At 41.3% G+C, this 12,901-nt stretch overlaps 1 protein-coding gene across 1 annotated transcript in view; it reads right to left on the reverse strand.

The window, feature by feature from the left end:
- The window catches only part of LOC102856993 (receptor-type tyrosine-protein phosphatase N2-like), a 1,387,447-nt gene that overhangs the window by 12,523 nt on the left and 1,362,023 nt on the right, over positions 1 to 12,901 (reverse strand). The window contains exon 22 of the mRNA XM_006887690.1: positions 6,657 to 6,730. Coding sequence (XP_006887752.1) covers positions 6,657 to 6,730 — 74 coding nt within the window. The remainder of the gene's footprint in view (positions 1 to 6,656; positions 6,731 to 12,901) is intronic.

Here is a 12,901-nt window from a genome sequence, read left to right on the forward strand (position 1 = left end):
AGGTTTGGAAGCAGGAGTGGCATCCACTTCCTAAATAACATGTCTCTGGAAACTCTATGATCTTTGATAAATGTCAACAGTTGTAGAGGGGATTCAAGCATTTTGTTCATAGGGTCACAATGCGTCATGCTCAACTCGAAGGCAATCAACAACAACAACAACAGTATTGAGCTCCCTACAACATGTCCAAAGTATGAGAGACAAAGCTTCGCTATCTTTGCCTTCAAGGAGCACTCTGGCTGCATTTTTCCCAAGACATTTCAGATTGTTCTTTTGGCAGCCCATGGGTAGGAGAAACCATTCCTAGAAAAGAGACATTAGACTTGGAAAAGTGGAGAGTCAGCAAAAGAGAGGATGACCCATAAAAGACAGAAAAAAAAAAGACAGAAAGACACTCAATGAGATAGATTGACACTGTGACTGCAGCAATGGCCTCAAATGTGTCAAAGATGATGAGGACAGTACAGGATTAGATAGAATCCAGATCTGTTGTTCACAGGGTTCTTATGAACCGTCCTTGATTTGACAGCACCTAACAACAATAATACTGAGCTCTGGAGGCCTACTGGTCAGGGACTGTACTGCTAACTGAAATGCATTCAGTTTGAATCTACCAGCTGCTCTGTGGGAGAAGGATGAGCAAATCTCCTTCCAGGCTACTTACACCTCCGAAAACCTGATGGAGGGTCAGCTATGAGTCAGTTTGGACTTGATGGCACAACAACAGTGCTGAGTCACACTGACAGCATGGCCCATCTGACATGAGGCACTGCAGAACAACGTCACTTCTGCAGGACTCTTGTCCAGGAGTCTGCCTTAGACAAACTGAAAACCATGAGACACGCTAAAGAAATAGGCAGGTTAGTTGTCTTTTAAAGGGCATTGATCAAAGTTATACCAGATTAAAGATAAGAAAGAAAATATGACAACTGTCTATGTAATCCTGAAATGGATCTTGATCTGGAAAAAGGCTCCTGGTAAAGTGACTGATGAGATTTGAATAAAGGAGGCTCTGGTGGCTTAGTGGTAAGAAGGTGCACTGACAACTCGAAGGTACCCTGTTCAAATCCACTAGCTGCTCAGTGGGCAGTCTCTTCCTATTTGATTTACTGTTTATGAAAACCTAGTGAGAGGCCAGCTATGAGTCAATTTTGACATAACAACAACAAAATGTGAATAAAGTCTATATGGCATTGTATAAATATTAACTCCGGTTTGGATAACTACACAGGGGTTATATAAGTTGTTAACATGTTGGGGACTGGCTAAGGAGTAGAAGTTTGTTCAAATTTTTTTTTAATACTAAAACTTTCAAAATAGAAAGTGATTTTTTTTATTTGATGGGGGAAAAAAGATGCCATATGACTTACAAGGAGTCCCTACATGATGTAAATAGTGCACTTGACTAATGCTTGCAAGGCTGCAGATTCAAGTCCCCCAAAGGTGCTTCCAAAGAAAGGCCTGACAATCTATGTCCTGAAAGTCACAATAATTGAAAATACTATGGAACACAGTTGTGCTCTGACAAACCTGAAGGCCACTGGCTGTTCCATGAGAGAAATACCACTACTCTTCTGTGTGATTTACAGTCTCTGAACACTCACTAAGAGAGTCAGCTATGAATTGCTTCTGACTTGATAGCACATAACAACAACTATGCACATTTGTGTATGTTAGTGTATGTTATTGTTGTTGTTGTTGTTAAGTGCTGTCGAGTCATAGGTGACTCTTAGCGACCCTATAAACGAAAGTCCTCAACACTTGTGTGACTTTCATCCTCTCTCCAAGTTCATAGGGTTTCCGGAGGCAAGCTATTACGGAAGTGGATGCCACTCCTCCTTCCAAGCTTGTTTTAATTGGGAAGCTCCACCAAGCACTGTCCACCATGGGTAACCATTATCACATTTGATACATCAGTATCACAGTGTTCAGCTTCACAGCGACCACAAGTTACCTCTGTACGGCAAGTGGACATGCCAGGGCTATAAGACCTAGAAGAATGTTTGAACAAAAACAATGGAAAAACAGGCCTTTGGGCCTTTCAGTATTTTACCACTACGGCACGCCCAAATGCTGGCGACCTCTGGGCCATAGACCTCTAGTTCATCTGGCAAGTCCGCTCTGCTGACATACACTTGTGGCAAAAAGAAAGCCACAAGCGCTCAAGCCTTCCATCCCAGCCTCTTTTCCCAAAGCCAGAGGCCCCTCCCCGTTTGTATATATGCACATAAAAATTTAAATTTTAAAAATAAAAAACTACTTTTGCAATTATCATATAAGGTTTCTGTAAGTATTTCATGGATTAGAGAGGGGAATAGGAAACTGAGGAAAAAAAGAAGTTTAAAGACACAACTAATTAATTGTTTATATTGCCTGAAGCAACTTTTAAACTATGTTCTCCTTTCTCAGATGAGCGTATATTGGGCCCAAGTGATCATAAGATTGAAAGCCATGATTTCCAGCTGGAAAGGTAAAGACTGTTGTTGGTAGGTGCCTCAAGTTCAGTACAACTCACAGACACTCTGTGAACAACAATCTGAATTTTGCCTTATCCTTAACATCTCTGACATTCTTGCTCCGATTGCCACAGTCACTGTGTCAATCCATCTTGTTGAGGGTCTTCCTTTCTTTCCCTGACCCTCCACTTTTCAAAAAAAGATGTTCCATTTCCAAAAAAACAGTGAGATAACATTTTGCCCCTGCACCAAGAGCAAACTTCAACAGGACAGCAACCAAAAAATGCTGGTGAGGTTGTGCAGAGACTGGCACTCTTACTCACTGCTGGTGGGAATCTAAAATGGTACAGCCACTACAGAAGGCTGTCTGGTGCTTTTTCAAAAAGTTGGAAATAGAAATACCATTTGACCCAGCAATCACACTATTAGGAATGTACCCTAAAGAAATCAGAGTCACATCTCAAGCAGATGTATGCACACCTATGTTTACTGCTGTGTTACACTCAATAGCAAAGAGATGAAAGCAACTCAAATACCCCAAAACAAATGAATGGGGGGAAAAACTATGGTACATTCACACAATTACACATCACTGAAAAACAATGAACTCATAAAGCATTACACAACATGAAGAAACCTGGGGAATATTATGCTATGTGAAATATCTCATTCACAATAGGACAAACAATGTATGTAACACCACTGTTATAAAATAGGACAGACGGGGTGGGAGTGGGGGTTGGGCAGAGAATGGGAAAATAATGAACACTGCAGTAGAACAGATAAGGGAAAGAACTGTCTGAAAGGAATTATGATTAGGCATTATACGTATGATAACAATGTGGAACAGGGGTGCATTGAGGGTTGGGATGAGGGGTGGAGATATGCAACAATGAATATAAAAAAAAGAAAAATGCTCCATTCCACAGAATAGCCTGTCCTAACAATATGCACAAATCCTTGCCTCTAAAGAGCACTCTGGCTGCACCTTCCCCAAGACATATCTATGTGTTCTTTTGGTAGTCTGTAGGATATTCAGTTTTGTCCTCTAAAACCACAACTCAAAGGCAAGTGACTGAAAAGACCATGGGTTGAATCAGGCACAGTTTTGTCTTCAAACAGACATCATTGCTCTTCAGGAGTTTGGAGAAGTCTGTGACAGCAGATCTCAATGCAATATGTCTTCTATTCTCCTGACTTCTGGTACTAAGGATGTTGATTGTAAGAGATGTAAGGAAGATGAAGTCATTGGCAACTAAAATCTTTTCTCCATCTATCTTTATGTTGCTTATTGATCTAGTGATGCGGATTTTTGTCTTCTTGATCTTGAGATGCAATCCATATTGTGCTTGATTTTAGCCCAAAGGCCAAGAAGTGATAAGATGCAATCCATATTGAATGAATCTGTGATCTTATCCAGTAACTATTTGCAGTCCTCACTTTCAGCAATTAAGGTTGTGTCATCTGCATAATGTAGGTTGCTAATGAGTCTTCCTCCAAACCTGATGCCACATTCTTCATAAAGTCCAGATTATCCTATGATTTGCTCAGTATACAAACTGAATAGGTATAGAGAAAGGACACAGCTTTGATGGATACTTTTGCTGGACTCTACCCAGACAACAGGTATAGGTCTGGCATGAGCACCACTAAGTGTTTTCGGTTTCCCATTCTTCTCACGTTAGCCATAGCTTTATGCAATCCACACAATCAAATACCTCTGCATACTCAATAAAGCACAGATAAACATTCTTCTCGTATTCTCTGCTTTCAGCCAAACTCCACATGACATCAGCAATGATATCCCTAGTGCCACAGATTCTTTTAAATCCACCTTGAACTTCTGGCAGTTCTCTTTCAATGTACTGTTCTAGCCATTTTGGAATGATCTTCAGCAATATTTCACTTGAATGTGTTATTGATGATATTGTTCAGTAATTTCCACATACTGTTCCTTTCTTGGAAATGGGATAAATAAAGATCTCTTCCAATCTGTTGACCAGGTAGCTGTCTTCCAAAATTCTTGACACAGATTGCTCAGCACGTCCAAGGTTCCATCTATTGCTTGAAACATGTCAATTAGTAACCCATTAATTCCCAAGGCCTTATTTTTTGCCAATGTCTTCAATGCAGTTTGCATTTCTTCCTTCATCACCATTGGCTCTTTATAATATGCTGCTTCTTGAAATATATCAGCATTGACCAATTATTTTTGGTACTCCCTCCATCTTCTTTTGATGCTTTATGGACCATTCAATTTTCCCCCGTAGCATATTTCTGTATTGCAATGTGAGGCTTGAATGTATTCATTGAGCTTGAGAAATACCACAGGAATTCTTCCCTTTTTATTATCCAAGTCTAGCTCTTTGCACATTCTATTATAATATTTTGCTTTGTCTTCTCGGTGCCTTTTGAAATCTGTTCATCTCTTTTACATCGGTGATTCTTCCCTATGTTTTGGCTTCTCAATGTTCTAGTGCAATTTTCAGAATCTCTTCTGACATCCACTTTGGGCTTTTTTCTTTCTCCTTTGTCTTTGTAATGACCTTTTGCTTTCTTCATGGATGATATTTTTATGTCATCCCATAATTTATCTATCACAATTATCTTTGATAATTAATGTCCAATGCTTCAAACCTGTTCTTGAGAGGATTTTTAAATTTACATGGGACAGAATTAAGGTCATACTTTGGTACTTGTAGACTTGTTTTCATTTTCTTCAACTTCAGTTTGAACTTGCACATGAGTAATTGATGATTGTTCCACAGTCTGCACCTGGCCTGGTTTTGAGCTTCTCTAATGATTGTTTTTGACTCAATGATTCTTTCCACAGATGTGGCCAATCTGATGCCTATGCAGCCCATAAGGTGAAGTCCATGTGGGTCGTCAATGTCTGGGTTTCTTTAAACAGGTATTTTCAGTGACTAAATCACTGAATGTGCAAAATGGAATCATTCGATCTCTAGCCTCGTTTCTGTCACCCAAGTCCATAATCTGACTACCAGACTAGGAATTTTGTTGGAAGGTTCTTCGGATTCTATTTAGAGTCATTCTATGATTTGGAAGGAAAGAACAAGGTTAATTTTGCCTGAATGTTTGAGGTGAACCAGTCAAAAGACTCTAAGAAGGTATTTTAAGAAATGGTTTTCCAGGTGCAAATTTTATTTCTGTTAGCCCCTTTCAAGAAACTAACAAAATGCCTGGGATTTGAATTGCATCTCTCTCCCTTCCACCTCAAACACGGTACTTAAACTGTATCATCTGGACAGAAAGAGAGGGATTGGGAATCACTTATATTTTATAAAAATAAGACCCCACCTGGGAGCTGGAGGACTTGCCCTTTGCCACCATGAGGGTGTAAAATGCAATCAAGGGCATTCTGACCAGCTAGATGTCACAGTGGCACTTTGTCAATTCAACACGCAAGTAAAATCCTTATATAAAGAAGTCACTTATTATGGCATCTTTCAGCAATCTCGAGTCTTTTGTGCAGGCACTGTAAGCATCAGAAGTGTCAAGGATGCAGAGAAAGAGAGAAGATTCTATATGATTTAAGTACTTGTATATTTTATAATTTAAATACATTTAAGGTACAGATACATGCATGGTTTTGTTGTTGTTGGAAGTAGATATGTAACCTTTTTGCTGGTTCTGGTTTACTAAAAGGTAATCCGCAATCTTTTGCTTTCACTCTTGAAGTTGCTCCTGAACCTTTAAGTTATGGATATTAGCTATGTTTGGATGTTGAGGACGGTGTGATGGCCGCCACCCTGATGAGCACTGCAGAGGAGAGCCATAGCTGTGAGAAACTAAGGGGGCTGATGTTTAGTGAACTCTCCCCTAGGAGGATGGGAATTTGATCATTTGCTTCTTTCTATAAAAATGCATTGCTTGGCTTCTTCCCTCAAGTCTGGCTAACAGAGAATTCCAATTAATTGTGTTTCAACTACTTGGGCTTCCCGTACATGTATTTCTTTTGAAAATGTTAGAGTTGTTTCTGAAAATACCAATAAGCCTTATAAGAAGGGGACAGATAGTCTCAACCCTAAGTAAGACTGGGAAGACAGAACAGGCAGAGAAAGTGGCTCTTGGCTAGAAATGTGCATTACATTAAGTAGAATTTCCCTCTTCCCTCATGAAAACAAGCACCAAGAGACACCTTTAATGTATTTACCATCCCAGAGGATTGATTGACAGTACCTTTGTCTGGACCATGCCTGGTCTCTGGTCTCGCAAGTGCTCCAGGGTCGCAGCAATATCAATCTCTTTAGCACCTGCAACAAACCACAAATTGGGCTGAGTTCAGCGCACAAGATAATCCATGCAGCATCTGTCAATCTCCTGCTATTGGGGCTCCCTTTGGGCTCATGGGCCAATTGAAAATTATTACACTCATCCCTCAGCAGACGTGGCGGGCAGCTGCAATTTCAGTGTTCATATAGAAAAATAAGCAAGGGCGCCTTTCATTAGCATTAATTCAGGAAGGCTTGGTTGAGAAATTGTTGGAAGATGTTTAGATAGATACTCACCAACAGCGAATCATGGTTACTGGGAATGAAAGCTTTATTATTAGGCTTTGTATGTGTATGTGACATTTTCAAGAATAATGTAAAAGCACAGAAAACAGTATACAACCTTACTTCAATTGCATAAGAATTTTTTAAATTAATACATGAAGGATTAGATTCACTAATCTTTGGCTTTTAAATATAGAGTTTCCAGCCTTTTAAGCCTAAGCATTTGGAAAATGCTTATGGAAAGGGGGGAGAGGGAAGGTCCTGAATATTTAAACCAGAACTGAATCAAAACAAAGTAAGAGGCCTTAATCCCCTGGACTTCAAAACATACTATACAGCCATGGGGCTCACAGCTCAGTGTTGGTTCAACAACAGATACACAGACCACTGGGAGAAAGCTGAGAACCCACAAATAAACCCATCTACTTATGGCATCATGCTGAGAAAAGTGGAGGGTCAGTGCAAGAGAGGAAGACCCTCCACAAGATGGGCTGACACCACGATTAGAACAATGGGCTCAAGTATGTCAGAGATGCTGAGGACGGCACAGGACAGGTCAGGGTTCAGGTCTATTGTACAAAGGTTGTTATGAGTCACAGTCAATTGATGGTTGTTGTTGTTGTTATGCGCCATCGAGTCGCTTGCCACTCATAGCGACCCTATGTACAACAGCCCTAAACCCTCCTCTGTCCTGTGCCAGTATCATTATCTCTGACACACCCATCCTGATTACCCCAGTCACTGAACCAATCCACCTCATAGAGGGTCTTCCCCCTCCTGCACTATCCCTCCACCTTCCCAAGCATGATGTCCCTCTCCAAGGACCAGTCTCTCCTTACAACATGTCCAAAGTATGTTAGACGAAGCCTCAGAATCCTTGCCTCCAAGGATCCTCCCAGTTTAACCATTTTCAAGATGAATCGGTTTGTTTTCCTAGCAGTCCATGGTACCCTCAATACTCTTCTTCAGCACCACAACTCAAAGACATCTCCCTAGTCATTGTTCAACTCTCTGATGCATAACAGGTGATAGCAAAGACCATGACCTGTATCTGATGCACCTTAGTCTCCAGAGAGACACCATCGCTCTTCATTACATTGGAGAGGTCCCTAACAGCAGACTTTCCCATCGCAATACATCTTAATTTCCTGGCTGCTGGTGCCAAGAGTGTTGACTGTGGAGCCAAGCAAACGTACAAACTTGACAGTACATATATAAAATGTGAACAACTCAATGAAATGGTGAACAACCCTGTTATAATCTGGGTAAGTAACCCAAACATTTCACCAAAGAGGACTTCCAAACAATCAACCAACACGTGAAGAATGCTCATGATTATTAGTCATTGTTGTGTTGTTGTTGTTAGATGCTGTCAAGTTGCCGCAGATTCACTGTAACCTTTTGCACAACACAACAAAGTCCTGTGCCATCCTCACAAGCACAGTGATTCTTGAGACCATTGTTGCAGGAGATGGATTGACTCAGTGACTGGTGCAATGGTATTAGGTGTGTCAGAGATTATGAGGATGACTCAGGACAGGGCAGGGTTCAGAGCTATTGTACATGGGGTTGCTATGAGAGTTGAAAGCAACTCGACAGCATGTATCAACAATAACAACACAATACTCTCTTGTCTCTGCTGAAATGGCACTGATAAAAAACAAAATAAGAAAACAACAGAGGCTGATAAAGATAAGGGGAGTCTGGAACCCTGATACACTGCTAATACAATTGCACAATTGCACAACCACTAACATAGTTGGGTACACTTCCTAAACAACATGCCCCTGTAAACTCTGTGGACTTTTAAAAATGTTGATAGTTATAGAAAGCTTCAGACCTTTTGTTTATAGGGGTGCTATGAGTCGTGTTGTGTTCGACTTGACAGCAATCAAAAACAACAACATGATAATTTTGGCACTATTCAAAATAGCAGAAAGATGGAAACAATCTAAGTCCCCATCAACAGATGAATGGATAAACAAAACGTGGTACATACACAAACACTGGAATACTACATAGTAGTAAATACAACTATTTACAGTAGTATTACTGAATTATGAGTTTACCAAACAGATTAAAACTGAGTGTTTCAAATCATAAGAGTTGGTAAAAGTGCCCAAGATTGCATTCAGTCATCAGACATTTCCATGAAAGGCATCTTCCTATGACAGCATCTATGTTACACAAGCAGTGACTGGGTAACAAACTGAGTGCTAGCTAAAAGGTGGCAGTTCCCATCCACCCAGAGGTGCATCAGAAAAAGGCAATCAACTTCCAAATAATCAACCACTGGAAACCTCACAGCACGTAGTTCCACTTTGACCCATATGGGGGTGGTGTGAACCAGACCTGATGCAACCACAACAGAGATCCTCTATAAGGTGATGCTGTCTTCATGGTAATAATTACAAGTTCAGATTTAACTTTTTCATTTAATTTCCTTGGATACGCAGTATTACTGTTTCTTTTTTCTTTTTGACCAGAGATTGTGAGGGTGGTGCAAGACAGGAAAAAGTGTCGATTTGTTGTATGCAGGGCCATTATGAGTCATTGTTGGCTTAATGACACATAACAACAACATGGCAGACAGATAAGAAAAGCTCTCAGGCTTGCTTACAGCTTTCAGGGGACAAGCGAGGCACATCCATCAATACAAGTATTAGAATTTTGAGAAATAAAGAACAAGAGGGAACCTCTAATGTGGTTTAGGACCTACTTATTAGATGCCAGGCAAGTATACGGCCTTTTTTTGTAGACTGTTTTATTTTTATTTCATGTCAATATTCTGTCAGTCTGGAGACTAAGGTGCACCTGATCCAGGCCATAGTCTTTGCAATCACTTGCTATGCATCAGAAAGCTGGGCAATGACTAGGGATGATAGAAGAAGAGTTGATGTCTTTGAGCTGTGGTGCTCAAGAAAAGTATTAAATATACCAGGGACTGCCAGGAGAAAAAACAGATTTATCCTAGAGAAGATGAAATCAGGCTGTGCCTTGGAGCCAAGGATTCTGAAGTCTGACATACTTTGGACATGTTGCAAGGCAGGACCAGTCCTTGGAGAGGGACATCATGCTTGGGAGGATGGAGAGACAGCACCGGAGAGGAAGACCCTTGATGAGATGGACTGAATTAGTGACATGGGAAATGGGGATAGATGTGTCGGAGACAATGACTGGAAAAGGATAGAGCAGGGTTTTAGGGCTGTTGTACATAGGGTTGCTATGAGTCACAGGTTTCTTGGTGGCACATAACAACAATACTATGAAGGAAGAACTATTGTCTCCTGTGACGGGGACTTTGATGCTGGAGAGGATGACTGCACTGACTGGTGCAAGATAGGAGAAGAAGCTACTTGTGACCATGGGAGCCACAACAGCATAAGGCTGCATTGTGGGAGGTCTGAAGAGCAGATGAAAACTGCTCAGTGAACAGTCTATTTCTCTCTATAGCTACCACAGCCTTGAACTGGAGAATCAAGCCAGCGTTTGAATCTGGCTGCACAGCAGTCCCTCAACCATGGAACTGGGAGAATAGGTTTAAATATTTCTAAGGTTACCTTCATTCTTACAATTCTGTGATTACATGGCTTTATTGGAGTATTTTCTGAATGCCCATGATTTTTTTCCCCCCTAGTATAACAGTTTCACAACCAGAACCCTTGCTGGTAGATCATGCTGATGGTGGGAGGAAAGGAAGTGGAACAATGAGGTCACTGCAGATCATCTCCAGATCCAAAGTTTTTGAATTGGGAGCTCCTGGCAGCTAGAAAGAAAAGGCAGGGATCCCAAGGAGGCCCTGTGGAGGAAGTCAGTTCTAACCAATTTCCTTATCTTCATAAGAGGAAAACAAAGCAAGAAGTGTTGAGGATTTAGAACTAAAGACTGTTATGAGTAGAGTGGTGAGAAGGTCAGCTTTCGGAATCAAGCCGATCTAGATGATACTCCATCCTTCTAGGTCCTTGAACAAGTCTCGGGTTCCTCATCTTTAAAGAGAATATAATAAAAGCACATCCATCTCATGCAGTATTGGAGTAGTGCTTGGCATGCTGTAAGCTTTCCATTAATGGCAGTCATGATGATTGAAGTCATGATGACGTTCACAAGCTGAAAGTCTCCCATCTCCATCAACTAGACAATGAGCACTACTCCAGCTTGAACAGATGTATCAGGAGCCTCTACCATCTTTAAAGAATGTAAATTAAAAAAAAAATTAACTCATTGCCATTAAGTAAGAACTAACTCATTGCTGACCCTCGATGGGTTTTTCAGAGGCTGTAAATCGTAGAGGAGGAGATTATCCATTTCTCTCCAACAAAGAGGTGGGTGTATTTGAACTACCAGAGACCCTACCTTTGGATTCGTAAACAGTTCCCTACATGCCTTGAAGAAGCAACCAGTAGCCATTAAGTCAACCCTGACTCATAGCAATCCCATATGTGTCGAAGTAAAATTGAGCTCCACGGTGTTTTCAACGACTGTCTCCTTGGAAGGAGACAATCAGGTCTTCCTTCCGAGCCACCTGCCACTGAGACTACTCAAATCTCTAAACTTCTAGTTAACAACTGAGGGTGTTAACTATTTGTACCATGCTGGGACTCTGCCTTTGTGAAAAGGATGAAAAAAACCCTGACTGGAACTAAGAAGAAAAAAAATAAAGTCTTCGAAGAGTCTAGTAAGGATGGAAGTTGCTAGGGAATCCCGTTTCAGTACCTCAAAAGAGCACATGGTCACGTTTGCTTCACTGCTCCTCTTCAGCTGTTAATTTCTGCTCACCCCTCCTTGCAAATTTTCAAAAGTTGACAAGGTTAAATGAGATACAATCTCATTTTCAAAAAGTAATCTGGGATTTCAAAAGTCTGAAATAAATGGGTGAATTCTGCTCTGCTCACAAGTGGGTAATCAGAAGGAGCAGAGGCCAACTGGTCTTCAGAAAGCTCTGTGTCTCACAGTGCCCACCTGTTCCAGCACTGCATCCCCAAGAGGCTCTTGGTTCAAGCAATTTCATGATCTCCACAAAGCACCAGCTAGCACTCAGTGCCTACATGGCAGACGCACAGCGATAACTATGTAACGAAACTGGCTTCTTTAAAAACCAAATTTGCTTTATGCCAATGGACTGAATGTGTCCCATCTACCCATCTCCCCCCCAAAAATGTATGAGCTTTGCTCGACCATGATTCTCAGCAGATAAGGATAGAACCCGGCAGGATGTAATGAGGTCATCAACCTCTCATGATGGATCGTCTGTGACTAGTGCTGATCTAATGTAAGGGCTTTAGGGTGGGATGCAACAAGCTTACTTAGATCAGAGCCATGATTGGATATTTTCCTGGGGTGTGGTTTACATCAATTTTTAATCTTACAAGAGACAAATGGAGAGAGGCAGAACCAGAAGAGAGAAGACCCGCCTGAAACCAAGAAAGAAGAGTTGGGAGCAAAGCATTTCCTTTGGACTCAAGTCCCTGCCTCGGGAGGCTTCTAGATCCAGGGGAGATCCAAGAATCCTACACCACAGAAAGGAGACCAAAACTTTCCTCCAGAAGCAACAAAGAAAAGGTTTTCTAGCAATAGTGCCCTGAGTTAAGGCTTCTAGCCTCCTAAAGTATGGGAGAATAAATTTCTGAGTGTTAATGCCATCTGCTGTTGTTATGTGCTGTCAAATCACCTATAACTCATAGCAACCCTGTGTACAGCAGCTCTGAAGCCCGCCCTGTCCTGAGCCAGTTTCATGGACTACACCACATCTAACCTAACTGCTCCAGTTATTAATCCATCTCATCTGGGGTCTTCCTCTTCTGCGTTATCCCTTCATCCTTCTAATCATGATGTCCTTCTCCAAGTATCAGTTCCTTCTAGCCCCATGCCCAAAGTATGTGACACGGAGCTTCAAAACCCTAGCCTCTAAGGAGACACTTGGTTTCACCC

Source organism: Elephantulus edwardii, unplaced genomic scaffold (assembly GCF_000299155.1).
Source record: "Elephantulus edwardii isolate Elephantulus edwardi_28Jun2011 unplaced genomic scaffold, EleEdw1.0 scaffold00060, whole genome shotgun sequence".
NCBI lineage: Eukaryota > Metazoa > Chordata > Mammalia > Macroscelidea > Macroscelididae > Elephantulus > Elephantulus edwardii.